Source organism: Zonotrichia leucophrys, chromosome 1A, assembly GCF_028769735.1.
Source record: "Zonotrichia leucophrys gambelii isolate GWCS_2022_RI chromosome 1A, RI_Zleu_2.0, whole genome shotgun sequence".
In the NCBI taxonomy this organism is placed as follows: domain Eukaryota; kingdom Metazoa; phylum Chordata; class Aves; order Passeriformes; family Passerellidae; genus Zonotrichia; species Zonotrichia leucophrys.
Window position 1 is genome coordinate 2,323,374 of NC_088170.1, and position 23,989 is coordinate 2,347,362.

The 23,989-nt window shown below is 39.0% G+C and overlaps 2 protein-coding genes across 10 annotated transcripts in view; one reads left to right on the top strand and one right to left on the bottom strand.

Annotated features, from left to right (window-relative positions):
* Nucleotides 1–1,415, top strand: part of PLCZ1 (phospholipase C zeta 1) — a 44,885-nt gene extending 43,470 nt beyond the window's left edge. Inside the window, exon 14 of the mRNA XM_064729866.1 lies at nucleotides 1,219–1,415. Coding sequence (XP_064585936.1) covers nucleotides 1,219–1,301 — 83 coding nt within the window. The 3' untranslated portion in view covers nucleotides 1,302–1,415. The remainder of the gene's footprint in view (nucleotides 1–1,218) is intronic.
* A 3,242-nt stretch (nucleotides 1,416–4,657) lies between these two features.
* PIK3C2G (phosphatidylinositol-4-phosphate 3-kinase catalytic subunit type 2 gamma) overlaps nucleotides 4,658–23,989 on the bottom strand; it is a 333,216-nt gene continuing 313,884 nt past the window's right edge. For all 9 annotated transcript variants that reach the window (XM_064735090.1, XM_064735079.1, XM_064735101.1 and 6 more), the window contains 2 exons: nucleotides 10,778–10,903; nucleotides 4,658–5,440 (listed from right to left, as the gene is read on the bottom strand). In XM_064735090.1, the coding sequence (XP_064591160.1) occupies nucleotides 5,288–5,440; nucleotides 10,778–10,903 (279 nt within the window). In that variant the 3' untranslated portion in view covers nucleotides 4,658–5,287. The remainder of the gene's footprint in view (nucleotides 5,441–10,777; nucleotides 10,904–23,989) is intronic.

Genomic DNA, 23,989 nt, shown 5'->3' on the forward strand with positions numbered 1-23,989 from the left:
AAAGTGTCTGAGACCAGCATTAATATCTGCTGCCCAGAACCTGAACCTTAAATACCAGAGGAGCTTATGTGTAATATGACAGAACAAGGGCAAATTGTGCCAGGGAAGGTTCAGTTGGACACGAGGGAGGATTTTGTCACTGGAAAGGTTGTCCAGCACTAGAAAGGGCTGCTCAGAGAGGAGGCAAAATCACCATCCCTGAAGGTGTTCAAGGAACAACTGGATGTGGAACTTAGTGCCACACTCTGGTTCACAAGGTGGTGATCAGCCAAAGGCTGGACTTGATGATCTCAGAGGCCTTCTCAAACCTAAACAATTTTAGGATTTTGTATAAAAGAAGCAAGAAATTCCAAACCCAGGTTAGTGCGGGCTCCAAAGACTCCACAGGCAACCAGACACACCTAAGGAGGGGCTTTGAAATATGCAGTTTTGAAAACAGAGGTACTGATACAAAACAGAGAATTACTGAAATACCTGGAGTTATATATACATAGACAGAATACAGAATATTTTTTAATCAAAAGTGATATTGTTTATTATTATGAAATAATGGACATTTAGTCATATCAAGCCATACAGGCTGAGGCTTTGAAGAAGAGATTGTTTTGTTTTCTAAGCAGTTAAGTGAATTGTGTTCGAAATTGAGAACTACAGCTTCTCCAAATGCTTCAACCAACCAGATGAACACGTTGTTTCTGATGGCATGACTTATCTCTAATAAAGTGAATTACTCATATGAAAACAACTTTGTAAGATGTCATTGCAGAGTTGTTACATTTCATTTTTTTCTGCCTCAGCTGGAGAGTGCACAGCTGCTGCAGCACTGTTCTGTAGGTGCCATCACTGCTGTTTCACATGCTGATTTCATTTGCTATCAGAACAATGCATGCAGCACCTAACCTTGGGTATTACATTGTAACCTTTGCCCATGTTTAAATATCACTGGGCTAAAAGTCTTCCATTTGAAAAAATACCACATCCTGAAAAACATTAGAATTTTTCACTCTGTCACTAAAAATACCAGAATTGAAATACTATATATATATGAGAAGAAATAGCACCAATGGTGTTTAGGCCCTGTATAATTTCACTTTATTTTAAAGAGCTATTTACAGAATCATTAATTTTGCCTTGTCTGCATAGATGACCATAAAACCACTCCATTCTAATATCTGTGCTTGTGGTTAATACACTAATAAGGTGTCATTATATTTCCAGGTTATCGTAACATTCCGCTGCTATCCAAAGATGGAACCAAGCTGGAATCTGCATCGCTGTTTGCTCATGTTTGGTTCTATTAGTGATGTTCTGCAGAAGCAATTATTCTGGGGGATTGTCCCCTGCTTCAATAAAGTAGCATTTCGGGCTTTCCAAGAGCCCAGGGACCTGATTTCTAGACTGGCACATTCTCAATGATTTTGTGAAGCCAGTGGGGCTGTTATGAAAGGGATGTCCTGGACAAGGCCCTACTGCTATTTTTCTGTAGGGGAAGACTGAGTTTGAGAAAATCTAAGGAGCTTTGAAATGCACGAGTGTTGGAAAATCCCAGCTCTATAGAGATGGGGTAACTAAAAGGTGTTTTAAAAGATTTTTTTTCCATTATCAGTCTTGTAGAAGGTTGAGACATAAGAGATGTAAAACAACACCATTCCATCAGAAGCCACTCTATTTCTTGGTTACAATACCTTATAAATGTTTTTCAGCCTATTAGCTTTTGCCACACAATGCTGCTAATACTTCTAACCCAAATTATCTCTTTTTTTATCCTACATGGCCTTGCTGCAATGCATCTTTCACAGTTCTAATTCTCCAAAATATTTGGTCTTTTTGACAGACCCTCTTTTGAAACTTTTTTCTAGTTCAATCTGTCTCTCAACAATGTCATCTCTATTCCATGGCCTTCCTAAGTCAGCACACCTTATCTCAGAGTTTGCACACACATGTACAAGGCTGTGTGAGCTTTCAGTCAGGTTTTGAGAGCCCTTTACAAATCAATTTTTCACACACAAGTCCATGGGACCTGATGAGATACAGCCACAGGTCCTGAGGGAACTGGGCTAAGCTGCTATCCATATACTTGGGAAGTCATGGCAGGCTGGGGAAGTTCCCACTGATTGAAAAAGGGGAAAATAGCCCACATTTGCTATCAAAAACAGTATTGAGGGAGGTGATTTTACCCTCCCGCTCTGCTCTCAGGAGATCCCAACTGGAAAGTTGCATTCAGCTCTGGGGTTCCCAACACAAGATAGATGTTGATATTTTGGAGTGAGTCCAGAGCAGGGTCATGAAGATGATCAGAAGTGTGGAGCACCTGTGCTGTGAGGAAAGGTTGAGAGGATGGGAGCTGTTCAGCCTGGAGAAGAAAAGGCCCCAGGGAGGACCTTACAGAACCTTCCAGTAGGACAGATAGAGACAAGAGTAGGTGGTTTTAAACTGAAAGAAAGTAAGTTTAATTGAGTATTAGGAATAAATTCTTTAGTGTGAGGGTGGTGAGGCACTGGCACAGGTTTCCAGAGAAGTTGTGGACTCCTCCTCCTTGGAAGTGTCCAAGGCCAGTTGGATGGGGCTCTGAGCAACCTACAAAGTGTTTCTGGCCACGGCAGGGGGTTGGAATGAGATGATCTTTAAGATCCCTTCCAACTCAAGCCATTCTGTGATTCTATTATTCTCTGATTATTTAGAAACAATTCATAAATACCGAATATTTTTGTATATTTAAAAAATTCAGTTGATGTCACATGGAGCTAATTTCAAATTTATGACTAATTATCGAGTGAGAATAATAGTCCAATATATACAAGAGATCAAGTTACTTTTTAGGATATGAGTATGTGAAATTGACCTTTTTATTTGTTTTGAACAAAATTTTTTACCATTGTACCTTTACAGGAAAAAATTACCCATACAATGTTCCCTTTAAATTTGTAAAAATTGTGTTCTGATTGAGCTATTCCTCTTTAGTCCCCACTGCCATTTTCTTACCTGAAAAAATAGTTTACAGAAAAAAAAGTACTTAAAATCTTAAAAAAAACCCCATATGTTAGTACTGGTACCTTTCCTTACCTTAGTCTTAAACCTCCTGCTGCCCAAGCAAGATAAAAAATTCCTGGGCTGGTTTGTAAAGAATCATGTTCCTCACAGGAGCAGGGAACTCAGGAAACACAGCACTCTGAGGAGAACCAGAGAATTTTAGAAAACGCCAGGGTTGATTATGTGTGTGAAGAGCTATGAGGACAACTTCTTGCCTACCAGAGCTATCAGTGTAGATCTGGCCCACAAAACACAATTTTTTCGTTTTCTTTTCAGAACTGAAGTATTGTTGGCCTTCCACAGGACTACAGACTAATGGCAGATTTGTTAATTATGCAATTAATGGCATATTTGTTACTCAAATATAATTTTTTTTACAAAAAGGATGTTATATTGACAAGTTTCTTTAATATTAAACATGACTGCTTAAGTTTGCAGACAGTTCTTATAAGACATTGTAATGCTCTTTCTATTTATTGCTGTTCTAATGCTGTTTTATTTAATGTTGCTCTAAGATGGAAAATCAGGGCATGTGGTAAACAAGGGTTAGAAAAAGTCACAGGAAATAGCACTGTTAGAAAATTGCATTATAGTTTTAATAAGGAAACTGAGACAGTAGACTAAGAGGAATCTAAAATCAATATTGAACTGTAAGGTCAGGTAATTTGGTAACTTTGTAAGCTGCTCTCAGTGTGTTTTCTGTGCTTGAATGACAAGGCACTTGATATGTTTCCAAGGAGGGCCTACAGCAAAAAATTTTGGTGTCCAGATCTTTGTAGTGATGATATTCTATGTGCCAGCCAATGTCCCTTGCATGTGGTAAATATTTTACAGCTTCTTACAGCTCTGAATAGACTAATACTATTAATATTCAAACAGAGTTCCCCTCACCTCCCTTTACTGAGGAGGATCTTAGTGCACTAGTTTGACTGGGGAAAGAATTTTCACATAAAACCTGGTCAAGTCCATTGGTTTGATCTGAGAAAAACTCCAGCTTATTTAATTTCCTAGCTAACAGTCCAAGTCCCACTTCAGAGCTTTATAAAGCTTTATATTCTGAATACTGATGTAAATGTCCTTTGGGAAAAGAAGGCAATTACCTTCACTTCTGGGATTATTACCCCTCTGTTGACCACTTTTCCACCTGGTAGGAGAAATGTCAGTTCTGTCCAGTATAAGGTAATTTAAAATTTACAGCAGATCAGATCATAAATCACCACATCTCCTGTGCCTTAAAAATGTGCCCCTGGCCCTGGAAAGGTTTATTTACATGGTCAGTGGGTCTGGCAATCATGGACAGTTCACTGTGGCTGCTCACATGCCAAATGCTTAAAGATGTGCCTAAATGCTTCCTCAAATTAGAGAAAAACAGAGCCCATAATTAGCATCTGTGAACTTAAAGGAACCACTTATGTTCATTATTTATTATTCATTATATATATTAATATATATAAACATATATTTTATAGCCCTGAGGTCTATTCAATCCATGTATTGACTTGAACTCCTTATGCAGCACAGGAGTGCAATGTGGGAAGACTGCTGAACAAATATCTGTGGTATCATGATCTTAAATAAATGCCCCACTGAAAGATCATAATCAATATATTCTCTTTATTTACGAACATTAGCTTTTCCCTTTTTCTTTCCTCACACCAATGACCAGTTATATCTGCTTCTTGGATGTCAGAATAAAAGAAACGACATATATTAATGACAAATTAATATCCTGGATTAAATGTTACATTGTATCAAAACTTTTAAAGTTGTTAAAAAACAAAAGTATTGATTGGGTAAGATGTAATGTGAAATTTGCTGGACATCTGAAATATATGAAATATATAAACCATCCCATGGTTTTCTGGTGAAATCACATGCAGTGATGATAAATTACAGCATTATCAGCATTGTTTCAACACAGTCAGTGGAATTAATGGGCAAAGAATGAGCCCCCACACTGATGTGTACAGAATTCAGTATTTTTACAGTACTATTTAACATTAACAAAACCAGGCCCTTCATTGCTGTCATAAGAACTTCCTGCGTGTTGCTACAAGTCCTTAGGATGTGATTCCTTAAACCCACACTGGCAGGAATCTGTGGCACTTTTAAGACAAGAGGCTAATGGTTAGAAATGTTAGGATATGTGCTCAGCAGATGACTGCCTATTCTCAAGGGCAACTGAGACAAAATGTACCCTGGGAAATGGGATAAAGAAACATTAGTGGGCAAATAATTGAATTATCTTGGAGAACATTTAAATTACACTGTTTCCCAGTGGGTACCACTTTTCTTCATTGAACTGGACACTGCTCAGTTGAATGTTAACAGCTCCCACAAATGTTCCTTTGCTTTTCACCACAAGCTTCAGGACACGGCCTTGGAGCTCCGGGACTCTGTCATAGACAATCTGAAATCATAAATAGTGAAACAGAAAAAAACACACAAATTTGTTAATCTATGTGACAGGCAAAGCATTCAATGCAGCGTTCAGGATGATGACTAATCCAATTTTGTGATAATTGCTTTAAACTTCCATCCAGAATAGTAAGTTATTAACCATGAGCAAAATTCACTTAACTTAGCAAATTTACCTCAGAAATACATTTGACCTTATCTCATTTATATAAAGAGATTCTACCTTAGAATCACGAGCTTAGGCTCATGAGATTTGATTATTTTAAAATAAATATTATTATTATTATTATTTCAAATATTTAAATTACATAATAATTGTTATATACTATATAATAATATGCTACATATAATTATATATAATATACCTCATATAATTATTATATACATATACTACTCATAATATACATGTTATATAATATTATATATATTATATATTATGTGTTAAATATGTTATAAATATGTTATATGTTATGTGTTATCTATAATATACACAATATATTATATAGTATATATTATATATTATATCTATTTAAAATTATATATTATAGTATTATATATATATTAATATATATAATAATATATCATTATATTTTATAGAAAATATAAATATATAATATTATATAATATATAAGATATTATATACATATACACTATATATCATTACATATAATATATGCTATATTTTATATAGAATGATATATTAGATAGTCTATATATTATATAGACTATATATTATAATATATACATATAATATAATATATATTAAATAACAATTATTTTAAATATTATGTGAAAATACATCTGGAGCCTGTCTTGAACAATGCTTGAGAGAAAAAAAAATCAGTATTCATACTTTTCTCTGTGAAAACTGGAAAAGATTGGACCCAGTTCAGCAAATGGAAGTTACTAAATTTAGATGTTTCTGATACTCCAGAAGTGCTGTTGATACTTCTCAAAATAAATGAGATTTAGCATCTCTTAAAAAATTACTAATGCCTATAAATTTAAAATAGCTTTTAAATTACCTTAATGTTGTGAGAACACACTGGGATTAAGTATGAAATTATAATGGTATATTTTCTGAATTTAAAAAAACCCAAACAATCTGGAGCAATAACCTAACAAGAATCAGCTGCACTCAGAACAGATTCCCATGCTTCAGTCTCTGCATCAATAAAAACTGCTGACTGAAGTGCCTGTGAGCTGATAAAATGTGAGGGAATGCTCTCAGTGCAGGCCTGAAAGGTAAACTCCCTTTAAAGAAGTCCATTTAAGCTAAAATTTGTATGGCTGGAAATATTTTTGCTATTTTAGTAGCAGTGGAAAAACCCTTTAAATTTTAATCTCTCTATGCTGTTAGAAAAGCAAACGTGGTGACATTCTCTCACTTCAGGAGAATGGGAAACTGAAACTGCCTGACAGGCATTTTCCTGCTTGGATTTTCCATGGAATCTGTACCCAAGGCACTGCTGGGGAGGAGTGAAGGCAGACTGAGCCCCTCCAGCTTGGATCTCTGGGCTGGACTGATGAACCCCTCTATACTCCCACTTGCAACAGCAGGAATTTCACAGGGAGCATGGAATGGACAGGACACCAGGCAACCCTCACAGAAAGCACCAACAAGAACAAGAAAGGTCTTACCAGAGGATTAACATTTCCTTTTCCATTTTAAAACCTTTGGAAACAATAGTTTGGGATGGCTGTCCTGAAATTGGCACCTGGTGCTTTTTGGTTTTCATGTTTACTGTGCCTATTTTGCTAAATTATCTCTGAATTACAAATTTCACAGCTTCTCTTTCACTTACTGATATAAAAGTGAGATGATGAAGAAAAGCTGAAAAGCAAGGACAGGCACAGTAAGCATAATACAATTTAGAATACATCTGTGATCTGACACTAAGCCAATGCTAATGTTACCAAAGAAAGCTGCCTTGTTTCTTTGCCAATATATTAAAGGTACCAGCTGTTGCTTTAAATCACCAAAAACTACACATATCAGCTGTAAATGCTAAGAAACTGAACTGGGGTAATGAACAACTTTTAATCTTTGGCCAAAAAGAAGCTTTAATCTTTGAGCAATGTCAAACTTTTGCAATGCAGGGTGGGTGGTTTTCAAATGATCCCAGTAAACTGTTTTTAAAATGGTATTGCAAATTCAGCTGGAGTAAGGTATACGTTATCATCAGGATGTAGGGACAGAAGAAAGGTCTGGAGAAGGCTGAATTAGGGTGGATTAGTGGGTAAAACAATTAATTAGTGGATAGAACAAATGCCACCTGCCAGAATTTGGGGACAGTTAAATTCTGAAATAATTGTGCAGTGAGAATATTTGCCTGCCTTTTCACAGAGAGATCAGATGGAGGTGAGTTATGTGTGGCCATGCAGCAAATCAGTGGGACAGGTAGGGCTGGAATTCAACTATTCCTGGCTCCAAAGAGAAACACTGTTGACCTACAGGAGTCTAATGACATTTTAATCACAAATGAGGGACAGTTGCCTCTCCCTAGGTAGCCATGGCACAGTTCCTAGATTTGGTAATTAATCCAAGGTAGTTTTGATGCATGGTGCTGGAGGGAATGGCTGTGGCTCCTGGTGCAGTTCCCCCCTCCTCCCCTTCCATCACACTGGCTGGGGCTCTGCCTTCATTTCATCTTTGTATTCCATTTCTCTGTGTTACTCCTTTTCCACCACCACTTCTCAATGCACTCTAACACTAACTACTGTGAATGCAACAAATTCCAAAATCCAGATACAGGCACTGGAGAAAAGAAGGATTTGTTTGCTAAATGCCACTCCAAAACATTTGCTGTAACTCATTTTATTGTCAGCCCTTCTGGACTTTCGCATCTTCACTCTCACACACGAATAAAAAACAAACATAAAAAGCAGTTTTGCAAGGTTGATAATTTGCTGTAGGCAGTCATAAGCAATAGAAGTACAAAACTAAAATCAAAAATACCCAAGAGAAGTACATTTCAGATTTTTCTCAGTCTGGAACAAAGAAAGAAATTAATATACAGCTTCCTTCCAGCCATTTGGATTTAATAAAAACTTATGAACTCATAAAAAAAGGCTGCTACATTTCTGTACACAGTGTTTTGGACAGTAACTAACTTAAGAGACAGCTGACTTATATTTTTAGTAGTTTTTCTTCCCTGGGGCGGCTTCTGCCTCAGTCTACCAGCCTTGGACAGAAACTGCATCCAGAATGACATCACATATGGAGGAGCAGAGCTGCTAAAGCACAGCCATTGGGTTGGAAATGGCCAGGTTCAGTGGAACCATATGTCCCCACTGTGATTAGCACTTCCCAGTGAAAAAGATTGAGCATCTGGGAAAGAGACTCTCAGTTTTGATTAAGGACATTAAAGTTTTCATGGAATTTCTTTTAATGGCAGTGGAATACCTGTTAACCACAACTAAATTTCCTTCCAGCCACTACTGACTGACTGCAGACAGGATTTTGGATTTCACTGCATTCAAAAGGATCTAAGTACAACTTGAAAGATAATTGTCTTCCAGTGTTGCTGGCTGGCTCTTATCTGTTGTCCACTTTGGATACCATACAATGAATGTTATGATATAATTGTATTATGTTCCTTTGCTTTAAATGTCCTTTAAATGCAAAGGAATTTCTTTAGACAGATTAATTAGATTCATCCCACTCTGATAGCAAAAAAAAAAAGAAGAAAGAAAGGACAAAAAATAAAGCCTACTTCCTTGTTATTCTACTGCAGTACTGTGGGGAGGGAAATTTTCCTCAGCTGTGAGCAGCAATACTACTCAGGGAGCCTTCTTACAGAATGCTGGAAGTCACCAGTGTGAGCAGGCAACTTTTGTAATTAACAGATGTGGGAAAGGGGAAATATTAGAGCTCCAGGAGTGAGAAACTAAGAGATAAGCACTCAGACTCTGCTGACTAACCTAAGTTTTATCATATCTTATCTGTGAAACAGGGTGGAGTGGTAATATTTTCCATGCCTTCTACTTTATAGCCTGCTGAAAGAGCATTTGTAAATTACTTTGAGATCTTTAGGAGATTTGTTACATGCAATAATTATAATCTCCAATCCCACCTACTGTTTCAATCTCATCTGCCCTTACAAATGAACACACTTTATACCACTTCCCATTCTGCCATAAATGTTTCTCCATACAAATGTTTCCTTTCACCCCAGAGGCATGAGCACTTCAGTGGTGTGTGAAATAATAATATATAGCTGTGAACTGATGGCATTTTAACATAAAAAGAACCTGGCTATTTATTCTTGTGGTATCATTTAGGACAGCGACAAGCAATTTTCAAATGTTAATTTGAATAACAGCATCCATTCAATTAATACTTTCCATGCTATTGTGCATATCTGCACTCAGAACTGCTGGGTTATGGTGCAATGATGCTTGGCCTCATTTGGCTAACATGTAACTGTGGTTATGGGGTGAGACAGAGCACTGTGAACAATCCAACTGCTTTCCTGAAGAGGCATAAAAGACACTGCTTCACTTCTGAGAAAGGTGCAAAACAGACAGTTGTCCCTTTTTGTGATACATTCCTTCATTTTGGTCATCCTCATTGCTAAAATGCTGTACTGTTGTTTTATTTCAAGAGTGGGCAAAGCAAATAAAACAAGTTGCACCTGTGTGGGTTGTGGGTGACCTGCTGGGAAGGACCTGGGGGTCCTGGTGGACAACAGGCTGTCCACGAGCCAGCAGGGTGCTCTCATGGCCAAAAAGGGTCCTGGGGTGCACTAGGAAAAGCACTGACAGCAGGTTGAGGGGGGTGATCCTGCCTCTAACCAGCCCCAGTGAGGCACATCTGGAGAGCTGTGTCCAGTTCTGGGCTCAACAGACCCAGAAAAGCAGGGAAGCCCTGGAGTGAGTCCAGGGAAGGGCTGTGGATCTGGTGAGGCACTGGAGCATCTCTCTCATGAGAAAAAGCTGAGTGAGCTGGGCCTGTCCACCCTGGAAAAGAGACAGCTGAGATCCTCATCCATGTCTGCCAGTGTTTGCAGGGAGAGCTCAGGGGATGCACCAGGCTCTGCTCTGCAGGACCCAGAATGGGACAGGAGGCAACAGGAGGAACCGATGCCAGGATGTGAGGAATAACTTCCCTGTGCAGTGACTGAGCACTGGAACAGACTGTCCAGAGTGGGTATGGTGTCCCTCACTGCAGATATCCCACCTGGCCACACTGCTGTGCTCTCTGCTCTGGGATGGCCCTGCTGGAGCTGGGAGGTGGCACCAGGTGCCCACTGTGTGCCCTTCCAGCCTGACCCATTCTGGGATTCTGAGAAACAAGAAAGGGAGGAAGGAAGTGAAGGGAACTCACAAGTTCATTGTAAGTAGGGTCAGAGCCCTTTGGAGCTGTCCTGGTTTTCCTTCGACTGACCTCACCAGGGTCTGGCAGAAGATAAAATTCAGCATGTGCACTTGGGGCAGAGCCATCTGGGAGGTGCTGGAAAACAAGAAGGTCACAAATATGAATGTCCATCTTCTAGCAAAGAAAACAAATAAAAAAGTACCAAATGAAATCTGGGCTTTCAGCAGACACAGAAACAGGTTACATTCTCAGTATTCTCTTGGGCTAAATTGGAGTGCTAGTGAATAACAACAATTATTAGAATTCAGCTTAAAATAGAATCAGGAAAATAAAAATTAAATAATACAAAGAGAGGGTCAAGAGAAAAAATTAAAATTGTCTATCTTTAATATTTACATTCTGATGGAAAACCCTTAAGCCTCAATCTACCCTAACTCAACTTAATCTGATACAAAGTCCAGCCCTTCCACTTTCCAGAGCAAGGTACAGAAACTGGATTAAACAGTAAGCTCCTATTGATTTTAACCCCTAAGTATCAGTGCTGATATAGGGACAACCAATTGTTTCTAAGGGTGTTTTGTAAAACATATTACTATAGAGGAGCCAGGAGCATTTCCTGCAGCAATATGGGCAGGACAGGATTCTTGTTACAGCCTTTCCCATCTCGCCCATCACACAGCTGCGATCTCTCTTTAATTTTCCAGTTCAGGTTACTGAATGATATTCCAGATATTCCATCTTATATGGTAGCAACTCCAGATCAGAGGCAATCTATTAACCAGGCTCAGTCATCAGCCAGGGATGGTGGGTGGAGAATTTTTCTGATAACTTCTGAGGAGCTCTAAAGTTATTCCTAAAGCAGCATTACAATTACTCAGAAAACACATTGTATTACTTGAGGTTTTGAAAGAACACACAAGAAACATAAAAGTGAAAAATGTAGAGCAGGCATGCTACCAGCACCTGTCACTTAATACTTGGTTCATAATTGAGTACAAACCCTTGTGTTGGTTACACAGAATACAGTCAGAAAGCACAAAATGGGGTGTATCAAAATATCAGTAATTTTAATCACATAATCAGCATTTTAGACAGGAAGTTTACCTGTCAGCTCCCAGGCAATCCAGTGACAGATGCAAATAAGAATACAGGCAAAAAGAAGAGAACTTAAAACATTTGGAACCAATGAACCCAGAACATTATACAGGCACTTGCATTTATATCTCCCATTGTAATTTTACACCTGGCTCAGAATAAAGTAATTTCTCAGATTTTGATTACTCACAATATGTGTCTGGAAATATGGGGCTTTCTACAGCATTATCAGCAACATATCCCTGGGATGGAAGAAACTACTGTCTCCTAGCAATAAATAACTTCTCTATTGGGATGGAAAATGGTGCTTGTGTGTGTGAACAACCAGCTCTTGCACAACAAACCTCTGGTTTTTGTTATCTGAAATGATCCTTCAAGGCAAATGATGTGGTCAACTGCAAAGCTCATTATTGCTATCATTAACACCACACAGCATCAAAGGATGCCCCACTCAAACCATTACAGATTGTCAGCACTATGGGAGTGATTAAGATTCCTATTGCTACGTTCCCCAAAGCACATCTGATTTAAAATACCCATGGGATTGAACTGGATGGGACTCAATGGCCAACAAAAGAGAGACATTAAAGGGCAATGGAATGAAAGGGTATTTTCCTAGGATGGGTTGCCACAACATTATTGCAGGATTTATTTACAATTTACACTGTCCACTTGAAAGCCCATCTCTGTTGATCTAGGACTGTACTAAAACTTCAATTGAGGACTACAAGTAACAGTAAACTGAGCATCTCTAAAAATCAGGAGGAAGAATGAAATGCAGCCTGAAGTACAAGTCCAAGCAATCAGGATTACATCTCAGTGCAATCAAGCTCTTAATTTCTCAATGAATAGGTAAACATCACTGTAACTTGAAAGTCAATCGGTTTTAGTTGTTTCAGATAATGAAAAGGAACAGGGCTGAGGTGACAAACTCCAAAGGTAACGAGGCTTAACAGGACCTGGGTGTCCAGATGTGATTAACTGAAAGGAAGTCACATAAAATTGTCACTATGCCTTTGAGCTTTGTCATGTTACCCTGCCTTCAGCCAACTAACCTTCCCATGTCAGCTGATTCCTCCCAAAATTTAAGGAAGGCCCTTTGCAGCAGTGTTTTGGGTGTATGAGATGGACTGAAAACTACTTCCCCAGTATCCCTCTGAATGTAGATAAATAGGTGTTGAAAGAGGTGAGGGGGAGGAGAGGGTCAAGAGAGAAAATTAAAAGAGAACATTTCAGGGATTCAGATGGGAAAACTCAAGGGGAGAGCTGCTGCTCTGGGATATTTCAGAGCTGAAATAAAGCCACTTTTCATGAATAGTGGCAATCAGCAGTCAGACTGTTAGAGGCAATTTGATGTGCAGCCACTTGAATTCCAAGTAGACATCGTAGTTCTGATTGTTGGTTTTTTCCTCCCCAACTTTACAGGTGACATTTTCCCCCTTCCTCTTCCCGTGCTGAGGAAAGGCAAACAGGCCACTCCAAACCCCACTGCTGTCCCAATTCTCCATCTGCAGTGGCACTGTTATGCCATCAAACAATCAGAAAAGCTTCAGCTGAGCACTCTCCCAGCCAGATCAGGTGCTGCACTTGTCAGCTGCCCTCCCCTGCCTCCTGACACACACAATCCATCTAATGAAGGGCTCCAGCTGCTAAAGACTCTGTCCCACCATGCCCTAATCATTCAAAACTCCACATTAAGAGCAGTTTTAAACCAGCCCCAGCCTTACAAGAGCAGAGTATGGGGAGCTCATATGATGAGGTTTTGCTGGTTTCTCTTTTGATTGGCCCAAAAGCTGAATTTTTTTCTTGTGAAGAGCCTACTTAACCACAGGATTTCTTGAGGCAAGACTTGCAGTGGAAAGAGTTATACTTTGATAAACACTCCCTAGCAGGAACAAGGAGTGGTAGTGGCAGGTTGACTGCAATAGTGCAAAACAAGACTGGCATTAACATGGCAAAAATCTCTTTTAAAATCATAACTAGGTGGAATCTGAAGTAAACAGTTTTAAGGCAAACTGAAATAGCAGGCAAAAAACCCCCCAAGTTTTGGGCAAATTAATCCTTTTCCAGGGTTTCTGAGTTGAGCACTGAACTATACGAGAATGGTCAATAAAGGAAAAATGGAGAGAACATAATGAAAAATGGAGGAAACATCATAAATATTTTTCTCACTAAGGATTATTACTTCTGTCATATTACAGTACCACAGTTAGTGATCACTTCTAACTCAGACTGCACTGGCTTATTTATAAATTTAGGTAAACATGAGGAACACCTGACGGAAAGCACAGAATCCCAGATGGGACCCACAGAGATCATCTGGCCCCACCTCCCTGGCCAGGCAGGGTCATCCCAGAGCACAGGGCACAGGACTGAGTCCAGATGGTTCTGGAACATCTCCAGGAGAGATTCTCCCCACCCTCTCTGGGCAATCTGTTCTATGTGATCACCCACACAGGAAAGAAATTCTTCCCCATGTTCAGGTGGAATTTCTCTCTTTGCACCAAAGAGGACTTGCTCTGGTGAGCTCATTATAGAAACAGAGGAAGATTTCCAGCAAGTTCATAAGTAGAAATCCAGCAAACACCCTCTTTTTTATTATTAAAGGATTTAAAAAACTGATTTCTGTCCATAGTCCAGGCTAGGAAAAAAAAATAAAAATCAAAGGGTACCTTGGGAAAGCCATTTTGCACTTTACTCTGCAAAACCTTTATAGCTTGAATGCACTTGTGATCAAGCAAACAGAAAAAGCTTAAAGTTTTAAATTGAGTTCTATTTGTGTTTAATTCTGTAGTCATTTTATTAACCCAAAAAGAAAGGATTTCTACTTTCTTCAGAAGAAGTTACTCCCAATTTAAATTACTGTCTTAAATCTTTTATTGTGTTTGCTTGCAAATAAATCCAAGCTATAAAAATCTGTCAGGCTGTAAAGGTATAAAACCAAGCTCCCAACAAAAATGCCATAGGTTCTCTCGATATGCTTGGGAACAAAAAGCCCACAAAATTCCCCAGTGATTTTAATCTGCCAATAAAAAAATCTGAATTTAGAAGTTGTCTCAAATTGAATTTAGAAACTGACTGTATTTTCTTTCTTCAAGTACAACCAAGTGATGATTGAACTATTTTCTCAGAGAGTGAGCAGCCTAGTTGACCTTGGTAATGACAGATGTTTCTAAAGGAACTCAGTTACTATTGCTTGTATTTTTGTTAAAAAAATTATTTTACTTTGGAAATGTTATTTTCTTCTAAAGTCAGGCAGAATGAGGGAGAAAAAGTAAAACTCTGAGTTTACTTTTTCCATACCTCTAATTCAATACTGAAAACCTAACATACACAGCCTAGATGTGTTATAACTGTGTTCAATTTTCCACTTCAGTTTTGTTTTCCAAAACAAGTTGGTATTTGTTTACAGAAACCCACAGAGGTGTGTTACATCCTCTATAATTTAATTTTAAATATAGTAGCTGTGGCTGGGAAATAATGGACGAAATTCAATTAATTTTTCCACGAGAAATATATTATCCTAATGACTTTTCTCCCCTGATCATTATTAATGATCCACAACTCTCCTAACACAAGGATTCTTTTTTAGCATTACTACAGGCATAACTACTGCAAAATTTGTCATATATTCAACTATTCAGTGATTTAGCATCCAATATGAATATTGATCTATTCTCATATGATTTTTAAAGTACTCATTTTAAGGATAATTTATTGTAAAACTTTTTAAAACTCACTTTCTAAGTGACATAAAATTTTCTTTTTAGGTGACTTTTGCCTCAAATTTAAATCATGTCATCAGTTTCTGTTAGTGCTAGACATGCAGATCACCTTTTGTCCTAGAGAGGAACAGATTGATGGCTCCTGAACATTTGATAGTTCCAGCTGCTGTTCTCTTTTTCCCATTTTTCATTTTCAACAATCTTGACAGTAAAAACTAATGACCAACTAACTTGTATTAACTAATGACATCTTTCCTCTTCTATAAATAACTACTTTTATTCCCCCCAAAAAATTCATTTCCTCAACATTTTTAAATCTGAGTTTCTTCCGTTTCTTCAATGGAAAAAAATAAAATAAAAAAGTAAAATAAAATAAATAAAATAGATATCCAGGCATTAGAAAGACTCCCATTTCAGCTGCTGCCCTCAAATAAAAATAATTCATGTTGTCCAGTATTTCTCTTGGTCTTCCTATCCTTTACCATCCTTACATCCTGTTCTTCTCTTACATACACTGCTGTGAGAATTTATTTACATAGTAAAGAAAGGACTACAAAATATTCCATAATCGTTGATATCAAGATATCCATACACCTTTGAAAAGCAAACCACTATGGTAAGAGGTTAGGAAAAACCTCCAACAAGACAAAATGTCTATATATAATGTGTAGACATTAGGTGGATTTGATTATTATCCAATAAAGGAGGATTAGGAAAAAATGCACAGAAGAAATCATCCTTGCACTGGGGTAAAGCCAGTGAGGAGCTGGAGGAGCCACCAGTGCTGCTGTTTCCCACTGCCCCCAAGCCCCTGTGCCACTCAGCAGAGGAAGGCTCAACCCTGCCTTTCAGAGCTGCAGCTTAATTAGCAAACACAGCTCTGCCCCCGGAAAAAGAGAACATCCTCTGGGCTACTTCTGAGCTTAAAGAGCTGAGAAATTAGTATCACAAAGCAAGAGGTTCCTTCAAAGGCAGATTAATGGTATATAAACTTCAGGGAAAAGGGGATTGCTGGGTGAACGGGTGGTTGTGCTGTTGCTACCTGTAGTATTGCACTAATAAGGCACAAAATGGGTAACTATTTTTTGTTACAAGGCCTTTTAAGGTTAAACTGTCTAATTAAGAAATTATACTTAAATTATTTTCACTTCATAACTAATTACTCAAAGTCTGCAATATTGACTTTTCTGCCTAATTACAAGATATTACTTAAACTTATGAAGAAGAAGGTAAAGAATAAGAACTAGTCTCTGTTTTAAAACTTTTATCTGGCTTCACATATATATTACTATTTTCTAAACCCCCAAACTCTAAGTTTTCTACTTTGTGATATGATATACTTCTAATCAACTACACACTAGTAATTTCAGTGCTATTAATTAATTTTGAAAGCTTTTTTCATGGCCTCAGGTCAAATTCAGTGCTCTCTTGGGAGTCAGAGGCTGTCAGCAGAGAAAGTCTGAAATTCTCAGCATCCAGAATTCCAACAGCTTCCCAAATCCTGAAGTGGTATCCAAGACCCTTCCTTGTTCTTCCTTTGAGCTCTGCATATCCCAAAGCATGAACACCTCTATTCTACCCTGCTACTGAGCTTTTCATTTCCCTCTCACAAAATACCCCCAAATTGCTTTGAAGAAAATGAAAAATAAAATCCGATGTGCAGTAATTAAATAATAATTACAGAAGAAGATATTCCACTCCAGCACTGTGGTGCACCCTGCACTCTCTGCTATTGGCAAGACAAAACAAGAAGACAACTGGTAAAAAGTGATTACACAAATATGGTATTTTTCCCCCCAAAACAACCACCTTTTTTACCTAAAATTTGAAAATATTGATCTGCTTCTCTTCAACAAGAGTTTTATTTTATTACATTTTCTGATCCCAGTGTTTTTGGGTTATCTGGGTACGTACATAAAGACAGAAGATTGCTGCTGTGGAGATCAGTGACAAGGCAAGCAAAAAAGAAATTGCATTTATCTCAAGTTAATGCAGGGCAATAAAAATATTTTGCTGTCAGGGAAATTCTGGAAAGCATTTTTTTTCTTGAGCAGGCATTTTCTACCTTTTGGAAAGCTGGCAGTGTCCATGGAGCGAGCCTCCAGATGGCTTTGTCATTTCCCATGCTAAAAATGCAAAGATGCTCTATCCACATTATTGATGTGAATATCCAAATATAGCTTATGTCCAACACCCTCAGCATCCTCATCAACCTGCCTGCAGCAGAGTGGGCAGGACTGGAGCAGCCTGGCGGGAACAGCTGGCTCTGCAGCATTCCTGAGGGGACAGCTGGGCTGGAAAAATGGGGCTAGAGCTGTCCTGAGACACAACATTTCTATAGAATGAACCAACAACCAACCCTTTCCAAGGTCTCCTGGCTGTCAAATGGGAAAAAACAACCCTGTCAGGGAGGGAGACCAGCAAGAGATTCACTCTGTCATACTGTGGGCATCTGGTCTGGCTTGGTTAAATTGCCCCCACATTGGTGCCTGGCCCCAGCAGAGATGGAGCCTGCTGCTGGTGCCACCAGCAGTGACAAAAGGTGTGTATGGAGATGGAAACTGGGGGGAAATGGTTCATTCTGGAATGATCAGGTCAGGCAAGATAATTCATGGGATTCAAACCAGCCTGGTCATGCAGCTGATCCATCACAATGAGACAGAAATGTGATTCCAGCACATCACACAGGTAAACATCTCAGGTTCAAGCTGATCCCAAGGCACAGAGACAGAGGGACTTTCAAAATTAACAGGAATTATTTGTTAAATAGTTTTTAAAAATTAATCAGTGATTTTTTTAATTTAAGGAGACAGTTCTGGAAAACAGATTGGATCCCAAAAGACTCAGGGCTTTCTAAGAATTATGAAAGATATTTCTGATCTGCTTCAGTCATTTAAGAGGAAAGCCTATCTATCTCTGCTTAAATGAAGTAAGTAAAATCAAAGTGATGATACCCAGAAGGTCACACAGGTTTCTCTCCCAAGCATTTATTTCTATAGAGCCCTAAAACCAGAAAGTAAAAGAAATTCACTGAGATTTATCTCTGATGCCTTGTTTAAAAAGAATATTTCATTGTCCTGATGATCTAAAGGAGATAAGGACAGATACAATGCCAAATGAAATGGGGAAGAATCTGCACAACCACACTTTGTAACTATCATAAAACAGGATCCTGCCTTTTAGAGACCATGGGCAGCAGCAAGGAGGATTAGAATTGCACTTCAGCAAGAAATGACACAACTTTGCATGTGCCTATTTCTGTTTCTGAACAAGCAATAAAGAAAAAGTCATCACAGAATGGGTTGTGGCTGTACCCAACTCACTCAGAGCTTAACTCCAGCTCCTGACCCTTCATCGATGTTTGGGACTCCATTCCTGTGTGCTCCACATGGCACCATGTGGGTATAAAAAAGTTACCAAGGCTGAAAAAAATAATATAAAGCAGAAGTGGGAATGTATGGAATAAGTGTACAACTCCCAGAAAAAAATCTGAGAGAGAGTCACACAGAAGTTGTTTTTTTTTCTGAAAGAAAAGGTAACATGTTCTAGATTTCTGAACTGCATGTTGCATTTCTATTTTAAGACAATTAACTCCATAGGTTTGTTTTTTGGTGGTTTTTTTTTTTTTTTTTGCATAGATGAGAGAAATCAAGGGTCAGGCATGCTTTAAAACTGTATTATCCTGTGGATAAGCAATGTTGGTGTAGGGTGTAGAATGCAGAGAGCAGATTTCATGAACAAGTCTCTGAAGCTTTTATCTCAGAATTACCACCAAGCCTATCAGTACACTAAATTCCATTGCTTTCAACCCTGTATTACTGCTGTGCTTGGAACACTTAATTTTCAGATGAATATTTAGTCACAGAGTCTGTGACACTGCCTGAGATAAGAATGATCTTGTTTTGACCCTTAGAAACATAGATCCCAGAATTTCTTCTTTTGAATAAAGTACAAAGGAGAACAAATGCTAAAGACAAATCCCCATTTCACTTTCCTTTTGAAATCAGTCAGGATTAAGAGCATTGCTGCCTGTTAGAGGGCATGAAAGGAAATTAGCCTTTGAGAAAAGAAACACAAGCAAAGGCTATTGTTCTGTTCCTATCTTTTTGCCACATACAAATTCTTTTCTCTCCTTGTCTGGGCCCAGAGAGTAAGTGAATATAAAATATGTAAAGAAACAGTGAGATGGTGATCCGTGCCTTCATTCTGCACTGTTTTTCTTCTCAATTTCTTAATTAGTTACTAAAGTCTGTATATGCCTATCTTTAATTTCTCCAACTGTACATTCTCCCTGCACTTTTCTTTCAATTATTCTGCAGCATGCCATCTCCCTGTGCAAGAAAGCATTTCATTATATGAGGCTTGCAATTTCTGCTCCTTAATTAGCTCTCATTACTTCTACTTATGCTCCTGCTCAATGTTCTAAATAATTCCTCCTGAACCTTCCTGTCTTCTCCCTTAAATATTTGCACAATTGACTCGTGTCCTTGTTAGTCTGTTCTTAACTAAGTTTTAGTAACAATAAATCACCCCTGAAGAATCAATCACTCCCCAGCAGCCCTACTGAGAGCTGTTCTTTGAACTTGTATCCTAGTTAAAAAAAACATCCTGAGAGAAACAGTTTACTCTCAAAGCCTTATAAAGATGAACTGCTTCATTTCTGCCCCTGACACCAGGATCTGGCCTTTCTCATTGGCATCTCCTGCAGCAGCCTCATGTCTCACTGTGGGCTTGTTTTATCTCCACATTACTGTGGGATATAGATCTCTCCCTCCCTGAGGAAATATTTTTCATTTGTCCAAGCTGGTTGTAGGGTTCTGGAAATTACTTTTATTCTCTTGATCTTGCTCTGTCTGCACTATTATTTTTAATGTTTTCTTCATTTGCAACCAGTGGCAAATCTAATTTTTGTTCACCTTCATCTCCCAGATCACTGATAATATTAAACAGAACTCACTGTTGTTTTGTTTTTGATTTTTTTTGCCTTATTCGACACATACCAACCATGTAGGGAATTACTTATTTAAAAATGAGCAGTTAGAATTTAGAGCTGAGGCAGTACTGTGACTGTGACAGATTAAAGGGTTTAACAAGAAATAATAACAGAACTTTCTGTACAACATATTTGTCAAACACCTTTCAAAACAAATATGTTTGAATCCAACAGTAATCCCTGTGCCACAAGAACAGACCTCATCTCTTTCCAATTTAAAGTACTGCTGAGTAGTAGTACCCTTTGTTTAGAGGTGTTCAGCTAGTTTTCAGTCTCAAGGAGAACATAGCTTATCTGTGCTAATTTCCTTCCACTTTAAAAGAATTTTATATGAATACAAAATTAAATCCAAATTCTTTATAAGCTAAAGTTAGCACAAGAGCTTTGTTTCCATGGCTTTTTATTTTGTTTTCCTGTGCCAGACTGAGGAGAACTTCATCTGAATGTTACCTCCCCCCATCAGCCAAGCTGCTGATTTAATTCTGTCACTGATGCTCTCTGGATAACTTTGTTCAGCTCAAAGTGATTTTTTTTCCACTTGTTTTCCATCCCTGCCTTGCCTACCTGTGCACCTCCATTCCAATCCCTGTGCGCTGCAGTAAGGAAAGCAGTACACATTCACAATATTCTGAAAGGATAATGTGGCCTTTTATTTCACTGTGTTGTTGGCAGGCAGTAAATATTTTCCATTTAAATCTATATAATGATAGCCATAAAGTGTAAAGGTTAGTGAGAGGGATGATGGGAACCAACTGAGACTGGACAAAGATCCCTGACCCTTCCCCAGCTCAAGCTGAGAGAAAACCCAGCAAAGGCAGCAGAGCATCCACCTGTGCTGCAGGTGGGAACATCCCTACAGCCCTCTGCTGCAGGCTTAGACCTCATCCCTTTGGATTTGGGAAAGATTGGCTGCTTTTTTGGCAGCCTTTTGGTTTTTGGCTTCTTTTCCTGCCTCTCTCGAGGTCAGGATTGAAGGTACTTGAGACAATGGTTTGCATTCAGGCTCAGGTGTTTGTTATTTCTTATCAATTTTACAGTCTTACAGCAGGGAGTTCTGCAGCCTTTCATTAGCAAGGCACAAAATGGCCAACAATCTCTTGTTGCAAGGTCTTTAAAGGCTAAACTATCCAATTAAGAAATGGCACCTAAATTATTTTCACTTTTAGCCCAATAACTAATTACTCAAAGCCTGCAGTGCAGACTTTTCTGTCCAGTTACAAACCGCCCAAAGCCATGAAGAAAAGGGTGAAGAAGAAGGTAAAGAACAACCTGTCTCTACCCTAAAACCTCCATCTTGCCTCATATATATTACTGTAATCTAAAACCTCAAACTAAGTTTTCCACCCTGTGATTTCACACACTTCTAACCAACTCCACACCCATAATCCCAGTACTATCAATCAATTTTGGAAGCTTCTTCACAGCCTCAGACCAAATGCAGTGCTCTTCTGGGAGTCAGAGTCAGCACAGAAAATCTAAAATTCTCAGCATTCACGACTCCAACAACTGGCTCCCACCTTTTTTCCCCAAAACGTTTCAACCACTGCATCTCACAAACATTTTTGGAAGCAATTTGTACACGCAGTGGAAAGAGGCTGGATGTCTGTGTAAGCCTAAAGCTGATTGCTAATTCGTCACCCACATATCAGCTATCCCAAAATCATTAATCACCAGGAGTGCTACATGACAGCTTCAGAGCTTTTATAAAAGGAAAGCTGGAAGTACTTCTGCAAAGAACTGTAGGAGTTTATTTTTTCTTCCAGCAAATTTTTCCCCCGTAAAATTGGTTCTGAATTCATCGCCCACGCACGCTTTCCTGAGTTCTAGTAACATTTTCCATTTACTGGCAGGAGATTCAGGATGACTTGGCTTTGTTTCTCCTCCCTTCTACCCCTGAGGAGTTACTCTGTCCACGAGAAGTAATGGGCAAAAAATGTTTAGCAGAGAGGATTGGAAGTTTAGCTGCTTATCTAGGAAAACAGGGCACCCCTGAAGCCATGGCAGTGAAATCAGTGGCAAAAGCAGGCTTCCTCCTGAGCCAGTGCTGAGCCACTGCTCCCTTTGCTTCTCCATGAAGCAGGCAAGGAGATGTGTTAGAAACCTTTTCTGGGTGTCAGCAGTGGCTATTCCTGCTGCCTCTGGGTTTTTTGAGGAGTGGGCAAGCCCACCATTAGGTAGCCTGGCTGTTTCTGGCTGTGTGGAGCTAAACCAGCTCATAGACAGCTCTGTGTGAGATTTGGTGGGCTCTGGACATCTCCCATTCTCTGTGCTGGTTAATAAAAGGGAACAGAACTGCACTTGAACATTACAAGTTCAAAACCTACATGTATTTCAATAAATCCATCTCCACATCTGCACAAGCCTACATTTCTGAGGTAGAGCAGCATTCCCCCTGTGCTCCTGTTCCTGCCTGCTGCTCTTTGGCTGGGTATTGTGCTGCCACAATTGCACTATTCTTGTCCTAAGGTAACAAATCCTTTCAGAGGCCAAAGCAAACCTCCCCTGGGGCTCCTTTATATCCCTCCCGAGACCACTTAATGCACTTTGCCAGGTACTGTGCTATTGTCTTTATGGAACAAGCCTGCCCTGTCTCACCCCTCCACCTGCCACATCCTCCCTGACTCCAGAGGGAAACTCTCCAGGCCTCCAAGGTTTTCACCCCTACACAAATGTTTCCCTCTCCCCCAGCCTCACTTTATTAAGGCAATATTGCCTGTAGTCCAGAAAGTGCCCAGTGTGGCACTGTCTGCACTTGAGAGGAGCAATGCCCAAATAAGCTGACTTCAGGTTATGTAATATATTGGAAAATTGCGTTTTTTGGCATCATGGCTTTTGTATATTTGAAAACTGAATTTAAAGTTATTTTCCTCAGCAATCATGGTGATGCCATTCAAATCCTAAGCAGAAGCACTGACTTACAGAATCTCAGGATTCTGAGCCACCTGACTTACAGAATCTCAGAATTCAAATGAAACTGAATTGCTGAGGCAAATATTGAGACTGAAACATTTTTAGTACCTTATAAATATCTGTTTAACAGAACTTGTCTTCATTGTGCACCCACAGCCTTAAACTGTAGGCAAACATTACCAACCAGCCTTAACATCTCTGTGTTCAAACAGTTTCCTTGGCTGCAAGTTTTTCCTTAGTGAAAAAACACAGCGTTTTCTTTGCAGAAGGTTAGATTAGATTAATGGCCCTTTCCAGGCACAAAATCCATAAGGCTGCTCTCTGCTCTTTGTCTCTGCAGAAATTTTGATAGAGTTTTCTTCAAGCAGGACTGGCTTGTTTTACCCATGACTGAAATGTTGCAGTGGGGAGGGAGAGGACACTCTGAAGCTGTGTCAGAGATGAGAGTTGTGCATCTGCAGCAAATTGGGCACTCTGGATACCTCAGATCCCAGGGGC